Below are 27780 nucleotides of genomic sequence, written 5' to 3' on the forward strand. Positions count from 1 at the left end.
TTAAAATGTATTATTTATCATTCACTGGTTTAAACAAAACATATCGTGTTCGAATGTCCTTTTTAAAAAGAGGCTGGGACAAAGTAATACTTCATTACATTTTCAGATCTACCAATGGTTAGTAACAAATAATCATCATCATCATCATCTATGATAATAGCAATTTGAAACTAAAGGTCTTTGCTAAAAATAAACATTAAAAGAACTGCAGTGCCAGGTAATAATAGAGGACCTACAGTTGAAGTCGGAAGTTTACATACACTTAGGTTGGAGTCATTAAAACTAGTTTTTCAATCACTCCACAAATTTCTTGTTAACAAACTATAGTTTTGGCAAGTCGGTTAGGACATCTACTTTGTGCATGACACAAGTAATTTTTCCAACAATTGTTTACAGACAGATTATTTCACTTATAATTCACTGTATCACAATTCCAGTGGGTCAGAAGTTTACATACACTAAGTTGACTGTGCCTTTAAACAGCTTGGGAAATTCCAGAAAATGATGTCATGGATTTAGAAGCTTCTGATAGGCTAATTGACATCATTTGAGTCAATTGGAGGTGTACCTGTGGATGTATTTCAAGGCCTACCTTCAAACTCATTGCCTCTTTGCTTGACATCATGGGAAAATCAAAAGAAATCAGCCAAGACCTCAGAAAAAAAATTGTAGACCTCCACAAGTCTGGTTCATCCTTGGGAGCAATTTCCAAACGCCTGAAGGTACCACATTCACCTGTGCAAACAATAGTACGCAAGTATAAACACCATGGGACCACGCAGCTGTCATACCGCTCAGGAAGGAGACGCGTTCGAAGATGTTGGAGGAAACAGGTACAAAAGTATCTATATCCACAGTAAAACGAGTCCTATATCGACATAACCTGAAAGGCCGCTCCAAAACCGCCATAAATAAGCCAGACTACGGTTTGCAACTGCACATGGGGACAAAGATCGTACTTTTTGGAGAAATGTCCTCTGGTCTGATGAAACAAAAATAGAACTGTTTGCCCATAATGACCATCTTATGTTTGGAGGAAAAAGGGGGTAGCTTGCAAGCCAAAGAACACCATCCCAACCGTGAAGCACGGGGGTGGCAGCAGCATGCTGTGGGGGTGCTTTGTTGCAGGAGGGACTGGTGCACTTCACAAAATAGATGGCATCATGAGGAAGGAAAATTATGTGGATATATTTTTGCAACATCTCAGGACATCAGTCAGGAAGTTAAAGCTTGGTCGCAAATGGGTCTTCCAAATGGGAAATGACCCCAAGCATACTTCCAAAGTTGTGGCAAAATGGCTTAAGGACAACAAAGTCAAGGTATTGGAGTGGCCATCACAAAGCCCTGACCTCAATCCTATAGAAAATGTGTGGGCAGAACTGAAAAAGCGTGTGCGAGCAAGGAGGCCTACAAACCTGACTCAGTTACACCAGCTCTGTCAGGAGGAATGGCCCAAAATTCACCCAACTTATTGTGGGAAGCTTGTGGAAGGCTACCCGAAACGTTTGACCCAAGTTAAACAATTTAAAGGCAATGCTACCAAATACTAATTGAGTGTATGTCAACTTCTGACCCACTGGGAATGCGATGAAAGAAATAAAAGCTGAAAGAAATCATTCTCTCTACTATTATTCTGACATTTCACATTCTTAAAATAAAGTGGTGATCCTAACTGACCTAAAACAGGGAAGTTTTACTAGGATTAACATTTACAGTCATTTAGCAGACGCTCTAATCCAGAGCGATTTACAGGAGCAATTAGGGTTAAGTGCCTTGCTCAAGGGCACATCGACAGATTTTTCACCTAGTCGGCTCGGGGATTAGAACCAGCGACCTTTCGGTTACTGACACAACGCTCTTAACCACTAAGCTACCTGCCGCCGATTAAATGTCAGGAATTGTGAAAAACTGAGTTAAAATGTATTTGGCTAAGGTGTATGTAAACTTCTGACTTCAACTGTATACTATTATTTACAGGATGGTATGTATTGTCCTGTATGTATTCTCTACGACTAAAGTTTCACGTTTGTTCACTATCCTCTTTTTCTTTCATTTCTGGGTAGATTGATTGACTGTTCATGCCACTCGAAATATGACACACACCTAACCCAAACATTTCTCATGCAAATGTCCAAACCATAAATAAAAGTAGGATTGATAACACAATAAAAAATCTTCACCAGAAGTCATCAAGACGTGATACTCTCATAAACTTGAGTCTTTCATCAAACATATGGGTCCAAAGTAAAACCCAGAACGGTCAGACCATTTTGTGTGAAACCACCATACCGTTGTTTTCATAGCCAGTTCCACCAAATTGTCTAATTTAGTTGATTCTCTTATATTGTTGGACCAGATAAGATCAATGAGATATTTACAGATGTGAGTAGGCAATTATGGCCCTTAATTATGGAACCACTTATCTTCATGGTGGTCTAAAAGTATACACACACATCTGTTGGTACAGTGGGCTTTCTGTCTACTGAATGACAGAGTAAGGCATATTGACAGACTGTACTGTAAAGGTCCCCGTTTTTTCAATGAAAAGTTTTTAATGGATGAGGGACCTTCCCAGTACAGGGGGAAATTTGTTTCAAGTATCTCCAAAGGGGAAGGCACACAGCTCCAGCATCCCAGGGGACATAATTGGTCCCTAATGACCAGTCCCCAAATCCCAGTTAATGAGAGAAACACTGCTTGACAATCATCCCATCGGTTCAGAGGGCTTTGGATTTGTTGCTGGGGTGGCAGGTTTGCCTAGGAGTGTTTCATATTGTAGGATGTTGAGTGAGTGAGAGCTTGATTTCAAGCAGGGATTGGGGAGGTTTAGTTCTGGATGGGTTGGTATTTGTCATTGTCGTCCCTTCTCTCACTGCAGCACACACTTGTCTTTGTTGCTGAACTTCCTGCGTCTAAGCTCCAGCCCCCGCTCCAGACGCTCATCCTCCTCAACGGCCCTGAGGACACACACATAAACAACCACACAGTACTGCATCATATCAAACATATGGATAAATGCATGTGTAGCACATGGGGACGTGTGAAACTTACTCCTCAGCCTTAAGTGCCCCGCCTGCGTCGCCTCATTAGCTAGCTTTTGAGGTGGCGCCATCGGCTAAGACGCTTGAGAGAGGACGGTCATGTGTGTTTGTGAGGCAGAGGTTCTGAGTTCGCGCCAGATATGGGCCGAATCGGGAGGAAGTGGTACTCGCTGAGCAAGCAGCGTGACGTCCTTTACACATGCTTAGTCTTTCATACTGTATATGCATGGCTGTAACAAACAGATGGGCTAGTCTCACCCTCGTTCTTTGGCATCCATGTCTCTGACCAGCTCGTCCCGCTGGTTGACCAGAGAGACCAGTTCCTGCAGCAGAAGCTCCTCGCGGTGCTGCTGGGCCTTAGTGTTCTGCCACTCTGAAGAGAGGGAGGATGAGGGAAGATAGTCATTATGTATGCACAACTGTTATAGGTCTACAGTCGTCTCACCGGTTGTGTTCAATGTAAATAAAGGTTGTGCTTATGCATTGGACTAACCTTCATTGGCCATCATGGCTCTGAGTTCTCTATTCAGCAGCTCAAATCGTTTCTCCAAGTCGTGCTCCTCCTGCCTGGGAATACAATACATTCGGTTAGCTGCCCTTTGCTGGGTACACAAACAGAGCATAATATGGCATATATAGTTGGATGGCACATTTCAGGTCAAACCATTTCCTCGTAACATAAACATGTTCCGTATTCTTAAGAAAACTAGATGTGTGAGTGGTCTGGTATGTGTCTTACAGCAGCTCCAGGTGGTCCTGTCTCCTTATTAGGGCGTTCTTCTTGTTGACCAGAGTGAACCACTCCTGGATCAGCTTCTCTTCCTCGTCACGGTCGCTACCTGGAGCGAGGACACAATGTCCACAGTTAAAATGGCACCTTAGAGGTGAGATTTGTTGTACATACTGAGAAAATGAACCCCAGGACCCTGTGGCCTTTGATAAGCACACATAACACTGTTCATGTTAGGTTTAGCACCTTTGGATATCTTTCTAATTCTCACCTGATTCCATCAGTCTTCTGAGTCTCCTCTCCACGATGCCTGCTCTGTTGTCAATGTGCTTTTGTTCACTCTCCAGGGCTTGCAGCTCACTCAGCACATACTGACTGGTGTCCTGCAGACGCTGACCAGGAAGATACAGAGACACACATTGCCAAAATGAAACAGACAACAGACAGATGGGAGGACATACAAGGACAGACACACAGATGAACATAGATAGATGACAGACAGGAGAAGGTCAGGAGATTAGAGGGAGAAACAGGAATAAAGGCAAAGAGAAGACCAGAAAGTAAACATGATACACATTCAGAGTAGTGACGGATAGGTTAAGCCACGGACTAAGAGCCACAGAGGCCTAGCAGTAAAGGAGTAGTGACGGATAGGTTAAGCCACGGACTAAGAGCCACAGAGGCCTAGCAGTAAAGGAGTAGTGACGGATAGGTTAAGCCACGGACTAAGAGCCACAGAGGCCTAGCAGTAAAGGAGTAGTGACGGATAGGTTAAGCCACGGACTAAGAGCCACAGAGGCCTAGCAGTAAAGGAGTAGTGACGGATAGGTTAAGCCACGGACTAAGAGCCACAGAGGCCTAGCAGTAAAGGAGTAGTGACGGATAGGTTAAGCCACGGACTAAGAGCCACAGAGGCCTAGCAGTAAAGGAGTAGTGACGGATAGGTTAAGCCACGGACTAAGAGATACAAATGTCAACAGTCAAGTGGATAATAACATGACGTAAAGGTAAAGGTTTGAACTAACCAGAGTATCCTCCTCCTGGCTTGGGACACTGGACTCCTGGACTGGCGCTGTGCTCCTTGTCTCTGCATACAGATCAAACAGTGAGACTGGTAATTAGTATATTTACTGAAAAAGGAAAATCACAGAGAATGCTGCCTTTCATATCATGCTTAAGCATTGTGTCAATTTCTGTTGTCAGCTCCTTCAGTTCAGGTAAAATCTCCTGGTAAACCTCCTACCTGATTCTGAGGAGCCGTTCTTCACCTCTCTGTTTGATACACTTTCAGCTGACTGGACAGGAGACACAAACACAATAGATATTATAGGTGGAGAGAAACATGGCCTGGTGTCAATAGCAAAACATTGACAAATGAATAGAACATCAATCTCTGTTCAAACGCAAGAAAACAGTTTTAAAAGATGGGAAAATGGCTTGGAAGAAAAGATACAGACAGTATTCAGCATGTACCTCTGTGCTGTTGGATGTGCTACTCTGTTGCTCCAGCCCATCCCCTTCATCCATGGACTCACTCTTCAGCCGCAAGCGCCTTTTCTTCACCAGGTCGGCATCTCTCACGTGACCAAATCCTGATTTTGCTGCAGAGGCGTGTGACCTGGGTGGAGGCACAGGGGTCTGTGACCCACCCGCTCCCACTTCCAAACCCCCAGCTCCGCTCCCTTTCTCTTCCCCCTTTGTCAACCGTTTAGTCCGGGGGGGTGGCACTAGGCTCCCATTGGGCTTAGAGGCCTGTTCTGTAGCACTGTCCTCCAGGAAGAAGCTACCTTCCTGTAGCTTGCGGGCATAGAAACGAGCAGCAGCATCCACATCAGAACCCTCACTGGGCTCAGTCACTGCATAGCTGGACTGGCTGCTGTTGTTCTCGATCTGAAGCACACTCAGCTCCTGCCCAGTAAAGTGGGTGCGGATCTGACACAGGTAAGTCATGACGATCAGGCGGTCTGGCACAGAGAGCAGCACCATGTCTGAGGGCTCCATTAGACGGGAGATGCCCAGCGCAGCAAAGCCATCAAAGGCCTGAGAGAGAGGGAGGGTTCAGGACAAAAATGATGACTTCTGTGTTCCTAATTGACATTATGTATAATTATTAAAATGTGATAATGTGATGTACAGTAAATATGTTTGATATGCTCATTGACTTTTTCACCTTCTTGTTGTTTGACTTGATATCGTTGGTTTCCAGTGTCTCAAAATCTCTGAAAAGAACACCAGTAGTTAATCGAAGGACATGGATGGAACTTACTGGTACTATTTTGTCAGAACATCAGCTGTATCCCTGTAAAGAGGTGGAATAATGATACCTTTCTTACATTCAGCTGTCTGGGTTGACTTCAAGTACATGCATGGACTCATAATAAAGTTGCTTGACTTTTCAGATTCAGACTAGGATGGAACATTGCGGGTGGGATTGAACTGATTAGTGATGAAGTGCTTACATCTTGTCAGGATGGAAGTGGTGCAGGATGGCACAGAAAGCCAGGCCATTACGCCAGGAGGTGTTAAAGTTGGTGACCTTCACTCCCTTATACCCCTTCGTAACCTCCTGGCACCACTCCAGCAAAGACTTGCTGGAGGTGACCAGCCCAGGACTGGGCAGTGGACCTGACATCTGAGGAGAGTGTGAAAGAGAGGAACAGAGGGAGAGAGACCTGTTATAGCTACTGACATTCCCATTGACATATTCAGCTGTGTTTGAAATATAATGAACTGTTGATACTTCTTATAAAAAAGAAATATGAGAATCAAATGTACCTCCTGGCTGAGGACTAATACATCCTTCCTATAGGCTGTATCCTTGTCCGCCGTGGTAGTGGAGGGCCCTGGGGCAACTTCCTGAAGGAACACAGGAGAGGGAAGGGTTTTCTTCTTGCTGCGTCGGGGAGGTACAATGGTATCTGACGCTTGACCAGAGGTGACCTCCTTATCTGCTGGGGTCTGTCCATTGGACTGTGGCTCTTCACTGCCTGGACTGGTGGCTGGGGGCTGGTCGTTCCCCTGGGTTGTGGTGTCTGGTGCGGATGATTGAGCGGCTTTCTTAGAGCATCTCGTTGGGACAGCCAGGTCACTGGACTTCTTTTCCCCCTCAGCCGTCTCAGATCTATAGGGACAGAAATGGTCGAGATAAGATGATGGGACAGCCAAGTAAAGTTAGCTGATATGTATAATTTCTGATTTAGTTTCAGTTATTATATGTCCTGCAGACAAACAAAAACAGTTCACAGTTAAGCACTGATCCAAGTCAATATTATTCAACTGTGAAAGGAGTTACAAGAGCCAGATGATATGATCTGATTAACTTAAAATCAAGCGTTGCCAAAGCTGAACAATGTCATTGTCCTGCCAACTTACTGTTCATCCACCCCATCCACTGATGTATCCACAGTGCACAGAGTAGCATCCTGTTCTATCTCAATACCATCCTCCTCCTCAACCCCTGAATCAGGCACTTTCTCATTGAGGACTGTCGCCCCTGTTTCAGTCAATAACAAGCACTCCTCTTGGGCAGGGACACAGAAAACAGTAGAGAGCGCACACTTGTCTATTTCAAACCATGTATCAACAGGTACCCCATCTGTCACTGTTTCTGTCATCAGGATACTTTCCTCAACCTCCATTGGCTCCTTTGAATGGACTGTGAAATTCACAGCAGAGTCTGATGATGTCATACCCTCAGTGGTTGCCACCAACTGATTAACCTCAGTAATAGTTTCTGATGGGCTACTATTTGAGGAGGAGATGGCTATGGTAGAGGGCTCACAAATGATTTCCTGCTGCCCGTTCCTTCCATCTAGATCTAGGAGGTTTGGCTCAGGCCTGTCTAGACTGACTTCCTGAGGGATCATTGGTAATAGGGTCTCTTGTTCCTCACTGGCCTCGGAGGCTGGGAGATCTTCTGGGTTCAGAAAAGGGTCATCCTCATGGAAAGAGGGGATCAGGCGTTTCCTGAAGCGGGGGGCAGGCACAGGCACAGGTACTTCTGATGGCTCTTCTCCTGCCATCTGACTAATCTTAGCCAGCAGCAACATTTCCTCCTCAATGAGGCTTAGGTCCTCTTTGGGGGGTTCCGTAGTGATTACGTGAGGGACCTTGGGACATGTAGTAGGTGTTCCAGGTTGAGAGGGCGGTAGAGGCCATGGGACCACTGAGCTGACAGAGACATCTTTCTCTGGGACATCTTTCTCATCATCACCCTCCTTTGCTAGATGAGGCACGTCATTGGCTCCATTCTCTCTGGATGTCACCAGAATGCTATCTGAAGAAGTTGTTTCCATGGCGAGGATTAGTGGTTTTGGAATGTCTTCCTCTTTAGCATCAGTGTTAAAAGTCTCCTTTATTAAGCTAGATGTGCTGCTCTCTTGTGCCATTGCCTCATTATTGCTATTATTATCGGGTGGTGGAACAGTTTTCTTTTTGATTCGCTTTGGTGGAGCCAGGCAACTGGCAACAGGTGCCGTGTCTTGACTAACTCTGTCTGGGCCTACTTCCTGAAGAGGCACTGGAGGAGAGTTTTTTTTTTTTTTGCTGCGACGACGGGGAAGTGGCTCCAGTTCAATGGTTCCAGTAACAGGTCCTGCAGGAAGGGACCCCACTGATATGGCCTGCTGTGTGGACACACTATCAGGGCGGTTGACCTCATGTGGAGCAGGTGGTGGAGAAGAGAACACCTCTTGACTGTGAAACAGAGATATCAATGTTAGCCATCTGGCATGGCTACAATAGCAATTTCCCCAAAATGCGGACTGCCACACAATCCTCAACAACGCCACAGACAAAAGACAACGGTCAACAGCCAAGGCGTGGCAACAGTAAACATCAACACGGCAAGCTCACTATCAGCTATGTCCAACATTTCACTGGGTTCAGTTTCCAAGTTGTTTGCAATAACCTTTACTGTCACATGCAAATGCACATTCAGAGCACTAAAATCTAACAATTAAACTCTTTCCTCAGGCATGGTAGTAGACTGTACACAAAGATCTAAAAACCACAAGTTCATGTGAAATAACTTTACGAGAACTCTTTACAAGATCATTCAGTATAAGCAAAGAAAATACTGTACCACTCCAGATGCCTGAGTACAAAAACCCAGCCACAACCTGACAGAGCTCCATTCCTACTACATGAATACAATCTGTCTCGTTAAGCCATGCAGGAAAGTAGTGCAGAGAGTGACAGGAGCTCAGGCACTTACCCTGCATCCATGTACAACTCTGCTAGCCACACTGTGCCTATGTCCTCCTGCCCCATCTCAAACTCCAACTCATCTGAATCGCTGTCAGGCATGAACACTGTCTTGGTCTTTTCCTTGATTGTCTCTTTACAGGCTTTAGTGTAGTTAGCGATGGGGGTGGATTCATCTTTATTGTCCTCCAAGCACTCTTCATAAGCTATTTCATCCAGCTCTGCTTCTCTCAGTGGTGGGAAATCCTTTTTGTTTTCTACAGGTGGTAACACAGGTGGACGTACATCCTTCTCTGGTTTACCCTTCACAGTGTTCATCTCCTTCAGTGGTTCTGTGCTCTCCTTCAATAGTTCTGTGCTCTCCTTCAGTGGTTCTGTGCTCTCCTTCAGTGGTTCTGTGCTCTCCTTCAGTGGTTCTGTGCTCTCCTTCAATAGTTCTGTGCTCTCCTTCAGTAGTTCTGTGCTCTCCTTTAGTGGTTCTGTGCTCTCCTTTAGTGGTTCTGTGCTCTCCTTCAGTGGTTCTGTGCTTTCCTTCAGTGGTTCTGTGCTCTCCTTCAGTGGTTCTGTGCTCTCCTTTTGTGGTTCTGTGCACTCCTTCAGTGGTTCTGTGCTCTCCTTCAGTGGTTCTGTGCTCTCCTTCAGTGGTTCTGTGCTCTCCTTCAGTGGTTCTGTGCTCTCCTTTAGTGGTTCTGTGCTCTCCTTCAGTGGTTCTGTGCTCTCATTCAGTGGTTCTGTGCTCTCGTTTAGTGGTTCTGTGCTCTCCTTCAGTGGTTCTGTGCTCTCCTTCAGTGGTTCTGTGCTCTCCTTCAGTGGTTCTGTGCTCTCCTTTGGTTGTTCTGTGCTCTCATTCAGTGGTTCTGTGCTCTCCTTCAGTGGTTCTGTGCTCTCCTTCAGTGGTTCTGTGCTCTCCTTCAGTGGTTCTGTGCTCTCCTTCAGTGGTTCTGTGCTCTCCTTTAGTGGTTCTGTGCTCTCCTTTGGTTGTTCTGTGCTCTCTTCCAGTGGTTTGTTAGTCTCTTTATGTGGTTTGGTAGACTCCTTCAGAGGTTTGACCTCTTGCTCAATTTTGGTGATTGGGTCCTTGACCATCTCTTGCTCCACAGCAGCTAAACACAAAGTCTCCACTAAGCTTAGCCTGCCAGTCTCTCCAGTTGTAGAGAGCGTTGTTTCATTCTTGTGGGTCAACTGGACCGGTGATGAGTCTGTGACCAGGACTGGGAGTTCCTCTAATGCATCAGAAAAGGCTTCAGGTGGTAGGATCTCAAACTCAGATGGAGAAAGTGGTCTTGAGTATGGTTTTCCTACCTCCTCATCATTAGACATCATTAGGCCAGATGGCTGAAGTATGGAAGTCACAGTCTCATAACTAGGGAATGGGGATATTTGAAAAAATATTTAGGGGATATTTGAACAACGTTTTTAGGTTACATGTACAGCAGGCATGGAAGATGCAGTTCTTTTTCAATAGACTTTGAGACATATTTCAAGGTGACATTGGACACCTACTACAATTCATATTTCCATCCAATCTTTAAACATGTACACTGAGTGTACAAAACATTAGGAACACCTTCCTAATATTGAATTACACCCCTTTTACCCTCAGAACAGCTTCAGTTCGTCAGGGCATGGACTCTACAAGGTGTCGAAAGCATTCCACAAGGATGCTGGCTCATGTTGACTCCAATGCTTCCCACAGTTGTGTTAAGTTGACTGGATGTTCTTTGGTTGGTGGACCATTCTTGATACACACGGGAAACTGTTCAGCATGAAAAACCTAGCAGCGTTGCAGTTCTTGACACATTCAAACTGGTGTGCCTGGCACCTACTACCATACCCCGTTCCCCCATTCAAAGGCACTTAAATCACCATCTGAATGGCACACATTCACAATCCATGTCTCAATTGTCTCAAGGCTTAAAAATCCTTCTTTAACCTGTCTCCTCCCTTTCAGCTACACTGATTGAAGTGGATTTAACAAGAGACATCAATAAGGGTTCATATTTTTCACCTGATCAGTCTATGTCATGAAAAGAGCAGGTGTTCCTAATGTTTTGTACACTCAGTGTAGATTTAAAATCTTTAAAATTGGTTGAAACAAACGTTGTTATTTAAGCTTCGCATCTTATTGACGACATGTTTTCATAAGCAAAAGCTGTCGTTAACAAAATATACATATTTCAGATTCAGCCTCAGAGTCAAGAGTACTTAATGTCCCTAAAATGCCTGTGGCCATGCTGATCAAAGATGTCAAAGCTGAGCAAGCCTCGGTTGCCTGTCAGACTTACCCTCTGTACAGGGCACTCACTAACGCTCTCATGAAGACATCAACATCAAGACCCTCCTCCTGCACAGCTACAGGAACCTGCTCCAGCCTTCCCAAAACCTGCTCATCTTCCAACTCCTCTCTTGTACTTAAATCTGATGTGTCCACAGAACTTTTCTTCGACACTGGATCTAGATGATGCTCATTGTTGGCTTGTCCTGGGCCGACCACGGAGGAACCAGACTCACCTTCCATTTCTTCACTCTTAGTGTCGACAACAGCACATTTTTCCAGGTATAATTTCTTCTTCTTCTTAGGAAGGTGAATGGGGGTCTCCTCATTTGATGGTGTGTCAAATGCTACTGAACTGTCACAGTCAAAGTAAATGTCTGTTTCTCTATTTTCCTTGGAGGGAGATGGGAGGGGAGTGTCCTCTAGGTACTCGGTCATGTGGATCTCTGCTACAGATCCCTGTCCAGATGGGCTGCCACAGACAGATATGAAATGAGACACTTGATTGGACACTAGTCTGACACCAGAATCCATAGAGCAGGTGATGATTTCTACTAAGTGGAATATGACTAGTCTCCAGAAAAGTTATAGCCTAAACGCAGTGTTATTGGCACTTTTGGGTGAGCATTAAAACATGTATAAAATGTCAACGCCACCACAAACATGCATGTCTAGTGTAAATGTACCTCACACAGACACTTCATGCCAGGCCATGAGGAGTTTCACCCCCAGTAACTTACCCCGTTTGCAAGGTACTCTTTGTTGGCTCCAATGTGCTCATGCCTACTCCCTCTGCCCCCTTCTCCTTAGTTTTCTCCTCTAAAGCAGCCCATAGAGGCTGCTCTGCCTCTACAGCCCCCCTGCTAGGAGGACGCTTCATTTCGCATTGATCCTCTTCCTTTAAACCTGACTCTCCAGCTGGAGAAATGGCTGCTTCCAATGACACAAGCGTGTCTATCTGCAATGAGCGCTCCATGGTGGAGCTACCGAATACCTTTGTGGGGAGGTGCAGAGGGGGTGTAGACAGTGAAGTTGATGGTTCACTCTCTTTACCCTCCTCTACAATTGTCTCCTTGAGAAGTGATTCAGAAGACTGGGCTGTGGGCTCTGGGGTAGGTGGCATTCGGAACAGCTCTGATTCATCTGAGGTGATTTGCTTGTGCCCCTCATCTTTGCTAATGGCAGCTTCTGGCTTAACATCTTTGTCTGAGCTGAGAGGGCAAACGTATGGGAATTACATCAGTATTACTGTATAATTAGCCTACACACAGTGAATATTTACAGATCAGACACACTCAAAAGAACTGTAGGACATGGCCAGGCATCATCATACATTTGAACTATTGCCAATGATAACCACCAGACTATAATTCACACCTTTATGGTAAACTTTAACTGGGGTTTCTCTGAGGTAATCAATTACTCTCGGTGGTATAGAGATGAATCCCTTCCACACTTACCCTGTCTCCAGTGATTCTACGTCTGGCACTAACATGTTCTCATCTACTTTCCCCTGTTCCTCTCTAAGGACTTCATCTTTGATCATCTCCTCTCCAGAGTCCTGCTCTGGTTTCTGATCCTTAGCTTTCTCCTCCAGGGCCTCCCAGAGTGGAACCTCTGCATGCGCCATTGCATCCTCAGCTATGGTCTCTAACGTAAAGCTGGATTGGATCATAGGTTCAACAACTTCATATTGAGGGGGTTCAGCCATATTGGGTGTCTCTAGGCTTTCTGGAGTGGCATCCATGGTTTTATCTATAGAAATATAATTAGTGCTATTTGATAGTAGATTTATTTCTATGGTTTTATCTACACTGACACTGCCTGACAAGGGAAATGTGTCTGCTTTTGATGACAGATGGTCAGAAGAACTGAAAGAGAGACAGAAGGTGAGATGGAACAGGATATGGAGTGGGACAGAGGAAGAGAGAGTTAGACAATAAACAGGTTGACAAGATTAAAGGACATTTCGTAGAGAGGAAAATTTTAATAAGATGTGCTCTCACTTACCGCTCTATCTGAACACAGTCAGAATCCCCTCTGTGTGCTTTGAAAATGCCTGCCTCCTCTTTCGTTGCATTCCATTCTGAACCATGTGACTCCTCTTTATTCTTGTTAGCTTTAACTTGAAGGGGGGCTGATTTGTGCCCATCAGCTTGTGATAATGAGGCCTTCTCATCCTGGGGTTGATGGCCCATCTGTTTTTTAGCCTCCTCTTTGGAGCCCTTAATCTCCTCAGCCCATGATGGCCTTTTTGCTTTGATTGGCTTTTTCTCCAGAGGAGGGAGCTCTTGAGTAGGAATACTGGATGGCTCAGCTGGTGTGGATGTAATACTGAGGGGACCTGCCTCCAGGGCAGCCATGTTTTTCATAATTTCCTTGTCTTCATCTGACTTGTTGAGGTCATATAAACAGGGAAAATCAGGTGTTGGCCTTTGTTTCTCCTGCTTCGTCTCCACAGGCTTCTCTTGGCCTTTGGCATGCTTCTCGGCTGCGTCTTCACACGTGATGTTTACAATCTCTGGAAGTGGCTTCGTGTCAACTGGCCTGTGCTCTATTTGGAGCTCCGTTGACGTCGGCATTTTTGAATATGGCACTCCAGTTGAATTTAAATCAGCTTCCTGTTCAACACTGAGGGACAGGGACACTGATGTCAAGGGTTTGAGCGTCAATGGAGATATTAGTCTCAGAAGTGGGTGTGTACATGTGTGTATGTGTGTATATGTGTGTGTGAAGGAAAGAGGTGCTTTCAATAAACACATGAAGAGTGTCTGTGTAAAATAGCCAAGCATAATGTTTAGGCTAGTAAGGATGAGGATAAATCGTTACATAAGGATGAAAAACTAATTTTCGAAGAAACTGCCTTGAGAGGAAACAGTAGCACTGTCTGCTTGCTTTCAGAATGTCACACTTACCCTCCATTCAGATGTTCCATCTCAGTCTTCAAGGTGCTGAATGGTGACCTCTTTATTGTTTCCACTTTTGATGCTTCTTCATCTGCATTGTCCTCCAAATATAAGTTACCTGCCATGACTGATGGATCAGGTGTCTCTATGATTATGTCATCAAAGTCAAACTCAGGCTCAGCCAATGGTGGCTTGTCTGCACTAAAAGGTGTTTTGTCCAGGGTCGAGGGAGAGGAGTCCTCTGGCTTGGCAGGTTGATAAGGCACTTCCTTGGTCTCATTGGATGTCTTTTTAAAGTCAGGCTTCTTTTCAGCCAATGGCGGGTTATCAGCACTAAATGCTCCCAGGATGTTGGTAGAAGGCTCTTTAGGGATAGTGCTCTCTGGTGCTTCTGTCTCTAGGCTAGAGAAAGGCCATGGAGGAGGGAGCGCTGGAATAAGCCCTGCTGATTCAGAGACTTCTGTGGGCGTAGGGCCAGAGATACCAGTTGCTGGGCTGCCATCTTGCCCAGAACTGAGGAACAAAGATACTTGGTGTCAGAGCTCTGACGTCGAGAGCAGGGAGGTCGCTGGGCTTGCACAGCAGGCAGGTCACACACATCAGGGTCATGATTGGAAGCACACAGTGGTGTTAGGGAGGGTTGTGAGTCGTATAGAAATTATGGTAGCAGTAACAAGACAGAGATAGGGGATGAGTAATCATGTGTAGGGAAGCATGCTATGTAGCTGTGTATAAGACACTACAGACATACATTCCACTCTCATGCCACTCTTTACCACTCCTCCCTGTTTGAGGCCATAAATAGGCCTATTTCTGCCCTTTATGAGTCTACAGGGATTCATCAGTCAGTAAGTCACACTACAGCATGTCTCTGCAACATTGCTGTGAAGCTGAAAGGATGTCAATGATTTCTTTCACTCCATTAAACACTTGCAGCCATTGGCAACCATTTTGAGGTTAGTCTCAAAATTATAGCAACCAATAGAGATGAAAAGGCCAAAGCTGTGTCAGAAAATCGTGAAAACTATTAATAAAACTTGGGGCTTTCAAAGTCAGTACAAACAAACCTCATGCATGTGCTTATCTCAAACTCACACCATACATTTTTCTCATGCTCATACTGTACCACATACGTACAGCTTAACAACCATATAACCTCTAACACTATATCACACCTCACCAACAGCATTTAAAAATTGAAGCGTGAGGTCCAAGCTGCGAAGTGGCTGTACGGTATACCATCACTAGGAACTCACCCTTTAATGGTACTGCAATCTTTCAACCCCACAGCTTTCTCTGACTCTGGTCGGCTCTCTCGGTCTCTCTCCATGGATGCAGAGGCTTGATGGTTAGCGATCCGGATGGTGCCAGCAGTCCTGGGGGAGCGGAGAGACTCGTCCCCTCTGTTCAGGGCCAGGGGAAGGGTCTCACTGGAGACAGACAGGCTCTGCTGCTCTGACAGTTTCAGCCCTGGAGGGGTCGGGAACATAGACCAGTCAAACAAGGTTTCTTAGTTTTATGGGGAAAACTATATATTATGCTATAATACAATACAGTAAATAATGTCTCACCAAGTGTAGAAGGACTGTGGTATTCCTCTTCTGTGAGAGTGTTTAACTCCCTCTGGATCTCTGTACAAAAGGCACACATAATGTCATGGGAATAACGTACAAAAATGTTATTTACATTTAAACATTGCATTAGTTGGTACAGTATGGCATCGTTGACACTCAACAGTGCATGACATGATTCATAGGAACGTCTTGTCTGAACTAAGATTTTACTGGCAGCAGTAACAGAATGATCTACTCCACTACAGCTGCAACAGAACGTGTCGTACTTTCTACTAGTCGGTTGGGCTCACTTGGGGTGACGCTTTCTCAAAGTGATTTTTTTCAAGGTCTATGTCCCTAGAGTGGGAAAATGTGTGATAGCAGTGCAGCAATGGGAGCTTTCTCTGTTATCACTCTTTCTGTCATCCCACCAATGGTTTATTAAGCTGCCGCCGTGCAGTTCATTTTCTTTATGGAGAGCTCTCAGCTATGTTTTGGAAGCGGTGCGTTGATGATATGCTCTTATCTATTCAGTTGTGGGGGTTTGGAGTTGGACACGCTCTGCTGTACGATAGACAGTTCAGTTTGAGTTGAGTCAGGTCTCTCTCTCTCTCTCTCTCTCTCTCTCTCTCTCCTTCTCCCCTATCTTGCTCTCCCTCCCTCTCCCCCCTCTCTCTCTCTCTCTCCCTCTCCCCTCTCTCTCCCTCTCTCTCCCTCTCCCTCTCCCTCTACACTCTCCCTCCCTCTCCCCCTCTCTCTCTCTCTCTCCCCCCTCTCCCCTCTCTCTCTCTCTCCCTCCCTTCTCCCCTCTCTCTCTCTCCCTCTCCTCTCTTTCTCTCTCCCTCTCCCCCCTCTCCCCTCTCTCTCTCCTCTCTCTCTCCCACTCCCCCTCTCCCCCTCTCTCTCCTCCCCCCCTCTCTCTCCCTCTACCCTCTCTCTCTCCCCCTCTCTCTCTCTCCCCCCTCTCTCTCTCCCTCTCCCCCTCTCTCTCCCCCTCTCCCCCCTCTCTCCCCCCCCCCCCTCTCTCTCCCCCCCTCCCCCCTCTCTCTCTCCCCTCTCTCTCTCCCTCTCCCTCTCCCTCTCCCCCCTCTCTCCCTCTTCTCTTCCATTCCCCTTGTGTTGGATATCAAGTGATCTGGAGCAGTAATCGCAATAGTCTTCCACTTCTATTTTCTATTAGTTTACAATTCTAAACTTGGTGAAAAAGGAATGGGAACAACATCAAATAAGGAACATTACATTTTCTTGCCCTCGGCTCGCAGGCCTGCTCCTGGAATATTGTGGTTGTCTCAGTCCTAGAATGGTTTTAATGATGAAACGAGACTGATGTCATAGACCTAGTTGCCCTCCCATGCCCTGATGGTATTCATGCTGTGAGACCTGTTGGTTTAGTACCTGACTGGGAGGCAGTGAGAGCTGCAGAAGGAGAGGCACGGACAGTAGCAGGAAGCAGAGGGACAGGCTTGGGTAGAGGGTCAGAGAGAGGGGCAACGACTTGGGCACGTTTACGGTGGTTGTTAGAGCGAGGAGAGGGAGGGTTGTGAGAGAAAAGACATTTGACAGGAGGTGAGGACTTAGGGAAGGAGATGGAAGGAGGAGGACAGTGAGGGTCACACAGAGCATCCAGGTCTGGGCTAGTCAGCAGAGGGACAGGGGCCATGGAATCCCTAGGAGAGGGACAGGAATAGGAGGGGGACAGGCCAGAGCCAGAGGGGCCACTGGGGCCTGACACAGGCCTGGGCCTCCCCCACTCCCTCTGCCAGGTGGAGGCTGAGAGCAGAGAGTTGATGAAGGGGATAGACACAGAGAGAGAGGGTGAATGGGGAGACAAAGATGTATGATTGTGTGTGAACAGAGTTAGTTAGTTCATCAACCAGCATTAAGAGTGAAGACACAGCAACAAGTAAGCTTTGGCTCACCCGCCAAGATAATACAACTGAAGAGAAGCAAGCTACACAAGCTATAACCACTGAAGTAAGTAACACAAAGTGATCAGCGCTAGCAATAGAATGTGTTTCCATACTTGGCGGAGTGTTGGGGAGCTGAGGTTTGGGGAGGGATGGTTCTGGCTGAGATAGGGCAGTAACAGTGTTTTTGTCTTGAGGAGATGCAGCAGAGGAAAAGATAGAGGGGGAGGACGGACGCTGATGAGTTGATACAATCTGAGGTCTGAAGACATTTGAGCGAGCTGCAGTAGAGGAAGAGAGGAAGAGAGGGAGGGTGGGCATCAGGCATAAAGGAGAACAGAGGACAGAAAAATGATAGTGTAAGAAAAACTACAGCATCAGACACTCAAACCGAGTCCAACTTAAAGACATAGAATGGCCAATGTGATAAGCAGGTGGCCTTTGACCTTCCATGCGTCTGCTACCTCTTTGTGGGTCGGAGGGTAGAGAGGGTTGATGAGAGAGGCCAGAGGCCAGGGGCTCAGCTGGTCTGAACTGGGGCCGATCGGGGGCCACTTGGCCAACACCCCGGGGCTTCAAGTCCACTGCAGGGCCACACAGAGCCCCCGGGAGCCTACTCAGAAAAGACACAGGCTCTAGGAGCAAGAAGAAAAGGAAAATAGGGAAGTTGCAGATATAGATAAATAGCAGAAACCAATGAGTGAGAGCGAGGACTTCTGCAAATAGGCATGCTGCATGACATGCTGTGATGTTACTTTTACTTTTTCTAAACCACAGTTTCCTGTTAATAATGCAGAGAACATTTCTGTTAACTTACAGTAACACTGGTATTCTCTTCAGAAAAAGTATTCAACACAAGCAAGCAGGTTCAAAAGCGTCACTGGTTGATGTTGCTAGTCATTTCTATGTTGCTCAAATCACCCTCATAAGACAGCCCAACCCCAGTTATTACTACACCATGCCCTTGCTGGGGGATACTTTTGTTGAGCAAAATTAAAAGGCAATTCATAAGCAATTCAGGGAGTTCCATCATGCAGATTGAGAAACAAGTGAAGCTTCATTAAGCATGTGTCAAGGCAGCATCATTCAGTCTATCTGTCTGGCTGCAGGTACCTGAGCCGCTGCTGGGACGGAAGATTTTGGGCAGTGCCGGTGGTTGATAGTGGGTAAAGGCAGGCAGTGAGGACACTGATGATACTGAGGGTGGTTGATAGTGGGTAAAGGCAGGCAGGGAGGACACTGATGATACTGAGGGTGGTTGATAGTGGGTAAAGGCAGGCAGTGAGGACACTGATGATACTGAGGGTGGTTGATAGCGGGTAAAGACTGGTACTGAGGGAACTGGGGGTCCTAGGGGCCTTGATGGCGCTGAGGCTGAGGGCACTGATGGAACTGAGGGCACTGATGGAACTGAGGTCACCAAGGGGAATGGGGGCACTGGTGGCCTGGGGGGCTCAGGGGAGGGTGGCACAGAGCGTGCATGTCTGGAGCGGGTTTGAGGACGGGGAGAGGGGGTCGGGGGGGTAGGCAGGGGGGGCCTTGAATGGAGGACAGGTGCAGTGCCAGCTTTGCCACTCTCTTTCCCACAGACTATGGGATAAAGAGGGGATGGAGAGAGGGAGGGAGGGAGAGGTAGATGGAGATGAGAAGAGTATAAATTGAAAAAGATGGAGAGGGGAGTGAAGGATGAAAAGACAAGCAAAGAAGTGGAATGATATGACAGGTTAAAAATGAAATGACTGTCATAAATCAGATACAGCTTTATAACTGACATCTCCAAGAAAACTAGCTAGCTGCTGCATAGCATAGACATTGTTTCTAAGTACTACTGTTACTCTCTATTACTTTCTTCTTGGCATTCCGGTATTTTTGGGGAAAGTATCTGATTCAATGGAACATTTGAAGATGTAATGTGGTGACTAATGTAAAATCATATCACATAGGATCCATCAGTTCTTTGTATTGTTACAATTGTCACTTGTATAGAAATCCTTGGATATGATTTTTCTTTCAAAATGATTTAAAATCATTTATACATGAGGTACTATGGTAGGATGATGGGAAAGGTGTCACAAAGGTGAAAACCAAAGGCTAGAACAAGATGAAGAACAAGAGGGAGAGAGGTAGGGTACCTATGACAGGGGGATGTTTTAGAGGAGAAGGCCTCCTTTCTGGGGGGCGCACTGGACGAGCAGGAGGAGCTGGCAGAGGAAGTGGAGAAAGAAAGCGTGAGAAGGAAAAAGTAGGGACAGGAGATGATATGTGATAGAAAAGTGAGGATGCCATCATTCAAGTCATGTGACAGAAAGGAAGGCAGAAAATAGAGAGATGTACAGCAGATATAGAGCATCAAAGAAGGTATGGTTTTATCTAATGATGTATGTATACGTTTATGATTCAAGTATACCTGCGGCAGCTTTGCTAATGCTAGCTCCAGCACTGGACCTCCTGTCTTCCTCCTCATCGCTCTCATTGAAGTCGTCAAGGTTACCGATGTCTGTGGGTTTGACACTCATCAGACTGGCCAGACTCTGCATGTCCTCATCACTGTGGGAGAGTAACACAGCATTGTCACCTTGACAGATAATTATGTTATTACTGATGTTATTACTGTAGTATGGGTGGTAATTATGAATCTAGTGGGATATTATGGGATGGACTCACGTGGCTTTCCCCTCTCTGAGAAACACACAGGACAGGGAGAGCTTCAGAGTTGCCTCCACCACCTTGACAGACAGGGGCTTCAGCTTCAATGTCAGGTCTTGCTGAGTGGGCGTGGCACTGGCAAACTTCTTCATATTCACGTCCACTGCAGCCAAGACCTTACGTTGACCCTTTGTCTCCTGCAAGGCAAGCAGCAGGAATACATTCATGAGCGGGCTTAAGTGGTACCTTTAGATGACCTTTAATGAACATTCATATTTCTATGCTGTCTGTTATGAGCTACTGTAATTAGATTGAGGCAGAAAGTACACTCACACTCTCAATGACAAACGTCCAGTCTTTGTCTTCAAACACATCAGAATGGGGATCCTAGTGGATAAGTATAGAGATAGAATGAAAATAACTGAGAAATATGACACATATTACACAAATGTTTGTATGTTGTCAATTTACAATAGAAATGTCTAAAGATGAATTATCACAGAGACAAATAGCTCTGGAACAGTGTCCTCGTGAACACCCATGGGGTGATATTTACCCTGAAGAGTGTGACAGAGATATCCACATTTTCAGGTACCGGCCACACCACCATCCCTCTGTATGGATTCTTGATGCCCGGCTGCCATCCATGAAGCTAGAGAGAGAAATCAAGAAATCAAGACTACATCAAAACATGATACAAGTTATGGAAATGCATCCCTGACATCCAAGTGGGATAAGAGATGTGCTGTTTATCTTTTAAGTAAAATTGGGTGAGTATTTACCTTGGAGCACATACGCCTATTTCTTCTGGTCCAAACCACTCTCACTTTATCTGGTTGCCTGAAATCATAGAAAAATGGTGATGCATCAAAACATGAGACAAGAGACCGTGAGAAAAGCAATAAATTGTTTTGTAACTTCCTTACATTTTGCAGCATACGGAAAACTGTTGAGCATGAAAAACCGAGCAGCGTTGCAGTTCTTGACACACTCAAACCGGTGCGCCTGGCACCTACTACCATAACCCGTTCAAAGGGACTTCAATATTTTGTCTTTCCCATTCACCTTCTGAATGGCACACATACACAATCCATTTCTCAATTGTCTCAAGGCTTAAAAATCCTTCTTTAACCTGTCTCCTCTCCTTCCTCTACACTGATAGAAGTGGATTTAACAGGTGACATCAATAAGGGATCATAGCTTTCACCTGTATTCACCTGGTCAGTCTATGTCATGGAAAGAGAAGGTGTTCCTAATATTTTGTACACTCAGCGTGTTTAACAAAAACACGCTCTAATACGAACACCAACACCAAGTTCTGTAATATTTGTTTGTTATGGAACAATTTTCTGAGAAGAACGAGGACTGCTCCCCCAGTCAGTTACTGGTGGTTTAGTTACAAAGTATGGTTTGATTTACACAAACAGATTAATGCAATGGAATCTAACAAATGTTATACAACAGATGAAGAAGAGGGTGGATAGCAGACATTAATGGGGATCTTGTGAGAGTCACATAATCACAATCAGCTGTCAATGCCCCAGGGGCTGGAAGAGACACAGTGTGTGTGTGTGTGTGTGTGTGTGTGTGTGTGTGTGTGTGTGTGTGTGTGTGTGTGTGTGTGTGTGTGTGTGTGTGTGTGTGTGTGTGTGTGTGTGCGTGTGTATGTGGACCAGAAGTCCCCACAAGAATAGTAAACTAACAAAATTTGACCAACTTGGGACATTTTGTTGGTCCCCACAAGGTCAAATGCTATTTCTAGGGGGTTTAGGGTTAAGGTTTGAATTAGTGTTAGGGTTAGAATTAGGTTTAGGGTTAGGGTTAGGGGCTAGGGTTAGTTTAGGATTAGGGTTAGGTTTAGGGTTAGGTTTTTGGGTTAGGGTTAAGGTTAAAGTTAGGGTTAGGGTAAGAGTACGGGTTAGGGTTAGGTTTAGGGTTAGGGGTTAGGGAAATTAGGATTTTGAATGGGACTGAATTGTGTGTCCACACAAGGTTAGCTGTACAAGACTGTGTGTGTGGACATGTGAAGCCATGGACCCTTGCTACTACGGTTCTATACTACACAACATATTGTAGCTTCGGTCTACACTTCCCTTACAAATGCCTTCCAGATACATCACTATTGAGAATGCCAAACATTGCCTCATACACATCATCCCAGTGGTACCGTATTAGCAATCCATTGGCATACCATGGTGACTACCTCATTTAACACTTGTGGACTAATTTGTAACATCACACGAACTTACGGAATACATCTCACACCCAGGCAAACTGAATTACTGTAAAACTTAATATGGTTTTCTATATGTCTATTGGTGAAATATCAGAAGTAAATGTTGGTATTTATTTTACATAACATAATAATGCATTCCTGAAATATGAATACATGAAATATGTCATTCACTTGAAAAACAAATGTTTGAGTGTTTGTCTGAGTCATTTCTGTTCTATCTTCCCTCAATATGTAACATTATACCAGTGTCGCACTGACTGGGAGAACATTTCAAACCATTGTTTTGTCCATTGTGTTTGTTAGACAGACGGTGAAGCGCTGGCTTCTGCAAAACAAGAAGAATGGAAGGAAACTGCACTAAGGCGCGTGACCTGGCTCATTGCACTTTCTTGAGGGCTTTTGAGGGTGGGGTACCTAACAAGAGGAAGGAGCTATATTGCTCAATCACTTTTAACCTATAGTCCGAAGACCCTCCCACCATGATTTTTTTATGGTTTAAGTATCCCCTCCCTCTTTGTATAGCTTTATAATGTGTATCCGGAACACAGTTGAGCTGATTGCTCACTTACATTGCTTGTAAATTGTAATACAAGCAAACAGAAGGCTGTGTTTAATATATTTAACATATATTCGTAACGTATTGAAGTTCCTCTGTAAGAGACTCCTCACTAACACTAGAGAGCATTGGGCTAACGCAACCTGTTGAGGAGAACATAGAAAAGCAGGCCAAATTCAGTTCTGTCTCGGGTTACAGGCTTGTTATAGCTTCATAGCGGATGGGAGCCAAAAGGCATGTTTGGGTGGGGAGGGGGCTGGTTTGAAAGCATAGTGGCATCACAGGGCACAGAAATAGACGGGCAGACTGGGACAGGCAAACCCATTAGGACAGGAGAAAGCATGTCCATACTCCTTCTGAATAACCAGAGACCAATATGACTCACATCAAAAACCAGGCCGCTGTGTCATGCTCCAGCTGTCGTAAACCCAACCAGAGGCAAGACTGATCCTTGGTTGAGTCTGAAGACTTTGACCCACCTGCTAACTAAAAGCTACAATCAATAGTGAGGCTGTCTCTCAAAAAATCTCCCCCTCATTGGTTATCATGTTAGAACAGCTTATGACAAAACATGAGATGGACAGTTCGATCACTCTTCATGTTTGTGTTATTATAAGTGATATCCAGTTCAACTATTGGGTGCAAGGCGCCAAGGATTATGTATGGACATTGTATCAGATTCAAACAGTCTTTGTTTAAGCCTACATCTTATCTACTAAGAAAGAATGATCTAACCACACTACTGTACAGTACACAATAGCGTATACTATTGCTCTGTTGCAACATGACTAGATAAGCAAGAACATGGCATGGTTGGCAGGCCTGATTGCAAATTACATCATCGTTGTATAGCCTACTATGGTGCAACTCAGACACTCATTAAAAGATCTTAAAAGATCGCATTGAAAGATCTCCCTTACCATGGTTAATAGAAAAGAAAAGTGCTAACTAACTTTAGTATTCCGCTAAGAGTGAAGACACTGTTTTAATTTAATCAATCATTAGGCTATTGATGGAGGCTCTTCTCCTCTTTACTTAAGATCGAAGTAGGCAAAGGGTAATTGATGGCATCATGTCAACACTGATGACATCAACACAGGTCTCCTAATTAACAACACAAATGAATAAATACCAACAAATCCAAATCATAGTGAAAAAGAAAAGCTAAACGTTATATCACTCTGGAAAACAATTCCCCTGCTACCCAGTATCTGGTCGCATCATCATCATAATGATCCAGATCCTCCTGCCAGTTGAGTGGACTGAAGTAACGGCTGTCATTTATCAGTCTGACAGTGATGTTGTAAAAATGTACGCTGGGAGTCAGGAAGCAAGTACAGGGAGTGCGTTTAATGATAAATAAAACATGGCACAAAACAAGAGTAGCGTACAGACAGGAACAGAGTAACATAATCAATAATGCCTATGGAAGGAACCAAAGGGAGTGACATATATAGGGGAGGTAATCAGGAAGGGGATGGAGTCCAGGTGAGTCTGATGAGGCACTGGTGCGCGTAACGATGGTGACAGGTGTGCATAATAAAGAGCAGCCTGGTGACCTAGAGGCCAGAGGGGGAGTATACGTGACAGATGTATTGATGCGTATTGGGTGCATAAAAGCTACGTGGAAATGTAAAGGCTCGATAAGCTTCTGTTATTCATATTACTGTATCAGAGGAAACCAACCTGGGCTGTAATGCGGGACACTCCAATTAATATGATATGCTATGGTATGTATTCATCTGTGGATGTCCATCATCCATTTCGTCTGATATGTTACGAATTGCAATTCGTTTAATATGCAACGAATTTGCTAAATGTATGATATGATACGAATTCCAATTTGTTGTGGCTAATGTTAGCTAGGTGGCTAACGCTAACGTTACCTAGGTGGCTAACGTTAGCTAGGCTAGGGGTTAGGGGTTAAGGTTAGGGTTAGGAGTTAGGTTAAAGGGTTAATGTTAGGGGTAGGGTTAGCTAACCTGCAGTTGCAAAGCAGCTAAAAAGTAGTAAGTAGTTGCAAAGTAGCTAAAACGTTGTAGGTATACTGAACAAAATTATAAATTAACTATTTTACTGAGTTACAGTTCATATAAGGAAATCAGTCAATTGAAATAAATTCATTAGGCCCTAATCTATGGATTTCACATGACTGGGCAGGGGCACAGCCAATGCTCCCACTTGGGAGCGCATAGGCATTTTACATTTTAGTAATTTAGCAGACGCTCTTATCCAGAGCGACTTACAATTAGTGAGTGCACACATTTTCATACTAGCCCCCCGTGGGAAACGAACCCACAACCCTGGCGTTGCAAGCGCCATGCTCTACCAACTGAGCTACAGGGGACACCCACTGGGAAGCCAGGCCCAGCCAATCAGAATCAGTTTTCCCCACAAAAGGGCTTTATTACAGACAGAAATACTCCTCAGTTTCACAGAAATACTCCTCAGTTTCATCAGCTGTCCGGGTGGCTGTTCTCAGATGATCCCGCAGGTGATGAAGCCAGATGTGAAGGTCCTGGGCTGGCGTGGGTACACGTGGTCTGCGGTTGTGAGGCCGGTTGGACGTACAGCAAATTCTCTAAAATGAAGTTCAAGGCGGCTTATGGTAGAGAAATTAACATTAAATTCTCTGGCAACAGCTCTGGTGGACATTCCTGCAGTCAGCATGCCAATTGCACGCTCCCTCAAAACTTGAGACGTCTTGTGGAATTGTATTGTGTGACCAAACGGCACATTTTTGGGTGGCCTTTTATTGTCCGCAATACAAAGTGAACCTGTGTAATGATCATGCTATTTAATTAGCTTCTTGATATGCCACATCTGTCAGGTGGATGGATTATCTTGGCAAAGGAGAAATGTTCACTAACAGGGATGTAAACAAATTTGTGCACAAAATTTGAGAGAAATACGTTTTTTGCGTGTATGGAAAAATTCTGGGATCTTTTATTTCAGCTCATGAAACATATTATATATATTTTTGTTCAGTATAGTTGCTATTTAGCTAAAATTGTCAGTGATGAGATTTGAACACGCAATCTTTGGGTTGCTGGACGTCCACGTTATACACACACCCATACACCCTTGCTTTCCCCTTAAGTAACCTTCTGTTTTAAGTAACTATACCAAACGTAACATACTGATTTAAGTGTCCCGGATTCACGTTTACTATGGTAAATGTAGTCTGAGACCAACAAGGTTGCAACCAGGCTGAGGAAACAACTAACCACATCTGCTTCCTGTAAGTGTAACTCTTGTCACTTGTAATGAAATGGGCTACGGCCTGTTGTGGTTTGATCAAATAATGGAAGAAGTTATTTGACATGAAGCATAAACAGTGGTAGGCTGCGGAAACCTACTTGTAACATATAACTATTACAAGGAGAAGAAACGCCCTTAATGGGAGCAGTTCAGACAACGTGCATCAATGGGATGTTGTGAAAAGTAGCCTTGTTAGTTTTAAATAAATAATGTAACCTACCATTTCTTAGTGCATTCCAACACAAGTTCTTGATAGGACGCCACAAACTGGAATTTTGAAGCTTTCTTGCCAACGCGTTGTAATCTTTTCCAAACCGAAGTCATAATTTAGTTGAGGTATTACAAAGTTTAAAAAAGTAAGTTCCTGTTTCTTCTCTCTCCTTTCAAATTAGGCTAACCTAAGGATGGTTGTACAATGACAGTTCGTGGTGCGTGAAACCGATGTCTTTAGGCTGCGGTGTTCAACAGGGACACGCCGCCGATGAAGTTTCATTGAGTTGAGTCTACTGTCGCCATATAAACGAAACGCATTGAAGAACAAACATGTAACACGGAACTACCGTAGCCGAATTATTAACAATTTATCAGCGGAACCGAATCCACTGTCGTCCGCATTTCAACACTTCCACATGATCAGAATAAGAAAAGCAACAGGTAGTCAGTCCTATTCCCAAGGAAGTCAGTGTTGACAATTCATTCAGGTATATAATAGTTGTCCTTCAGCCAGCCAGCAATGGATATAAAACTGTCAGATAAAGCCACCATAATACATTTTACATTATAGATTATAGTGAGTGGAACACGCTCCCCAAGTGGTAGTCTATCATTTGTTGCGTCTGTGTGGTGCAGATAGAGAACGGGAGCGGTATGCAAAGCATTGATGATGCGGCAGTATGCAAAGTTCCTTGTCGCTATCTGCTGCCTATTGGTACAACAGTGGTAACAGCTATAACTTCTAAGACTTTGGATTCGGTCCATTGTAAACTGCCACTGCCAGAATGATGCCCAGTGTAGCGCATATACATTAAGGGTGATTCAGATGACATTAATACAACTTTGCTGAACTTTATTCAAAATTAATACTTTATGCTGAATTGTTCACTCAAACTATTCTAGAAATTCTGCAGGATACATTGTAGCCATTTTAAAAGTGTTCTTGCCTATTTGACACTTTTATCCTAATCGCTTATTTACATTTTAGGAATAGCCTTTAATTTCCTTACTTCTCTAAAAGGTATGTGATTCAGTTTGGGCCAAGATACATTGTACAATAAGATAATGCATGAATTTCCATGGGGAGAGATGTCCTGGCCCACTGTGTGCATTAGGAGTAGCCTTGCATAGGGATTTTCCCTAGCTGTGTGGAGTATATTTTTAGGAAGGAGAGGAGGGATGGATGGACAGAGGCAGCTGGGGATAGAGGAGTGTGATTAATCAGTGACCTAGAATCATCATTGGCCTAGA

At 44.7% G+C, this 27780-nt stretch overlaps 1 protein-coding gene across 1 annotated transcript; it reads right to left on the reverse strand.

The window, feature by feature from the left end:
• ehbp1l1b (EH domain binding protein 1-like 1b) lies at window positions 1-27123 on the reverse strand. Its single transcript, XM_084178877.1, has 19 exons — window positions 26537-27123; window positions 21046-21103; window positions 20820-20915; window positions 20597-20650; window positions 20282-20460; window positions 20025-20164; window positions 15729-15788; window positions 15414-15627; window positions 6547-6892; window positions 6231-6403; window positions 5942-5990; window positions 5245-5811; window positions 5015-5066; window positions 4797-4858; window positions 4043-4163; window positions 3781-3880; window positions 3535-3608; window positions 3300-3414; window positions 1-2957 (listed from the first exon to the last, which is right to left on the reverse strand). The coding sequence occupies exons 1-19, from the start codon at window positions 26638-26640 to the stop codon at window positions 2870-2872; spliced, it is 2652 nt and encodes an 883-aa protein (XP_084035003.1). The 5' UTR covers window positions 26641-27123; the 3' UTR covers window positions 1-2869.
• Window positions 27124-27780: the final 657 nt, after the last annotated feature.

Source organism: Coregonus lavaretus (assembly GCF_964263955.1).
Source record: "Coregonus lavaretus genome assembly, chromosome: 15".
Taxonomy (NCBI): Eukaryota; Metazoa; Chordata; class Actinopteri; order Salmoniformes; family Salmonidae; genus Coregonus; species Coregonus lavaretus.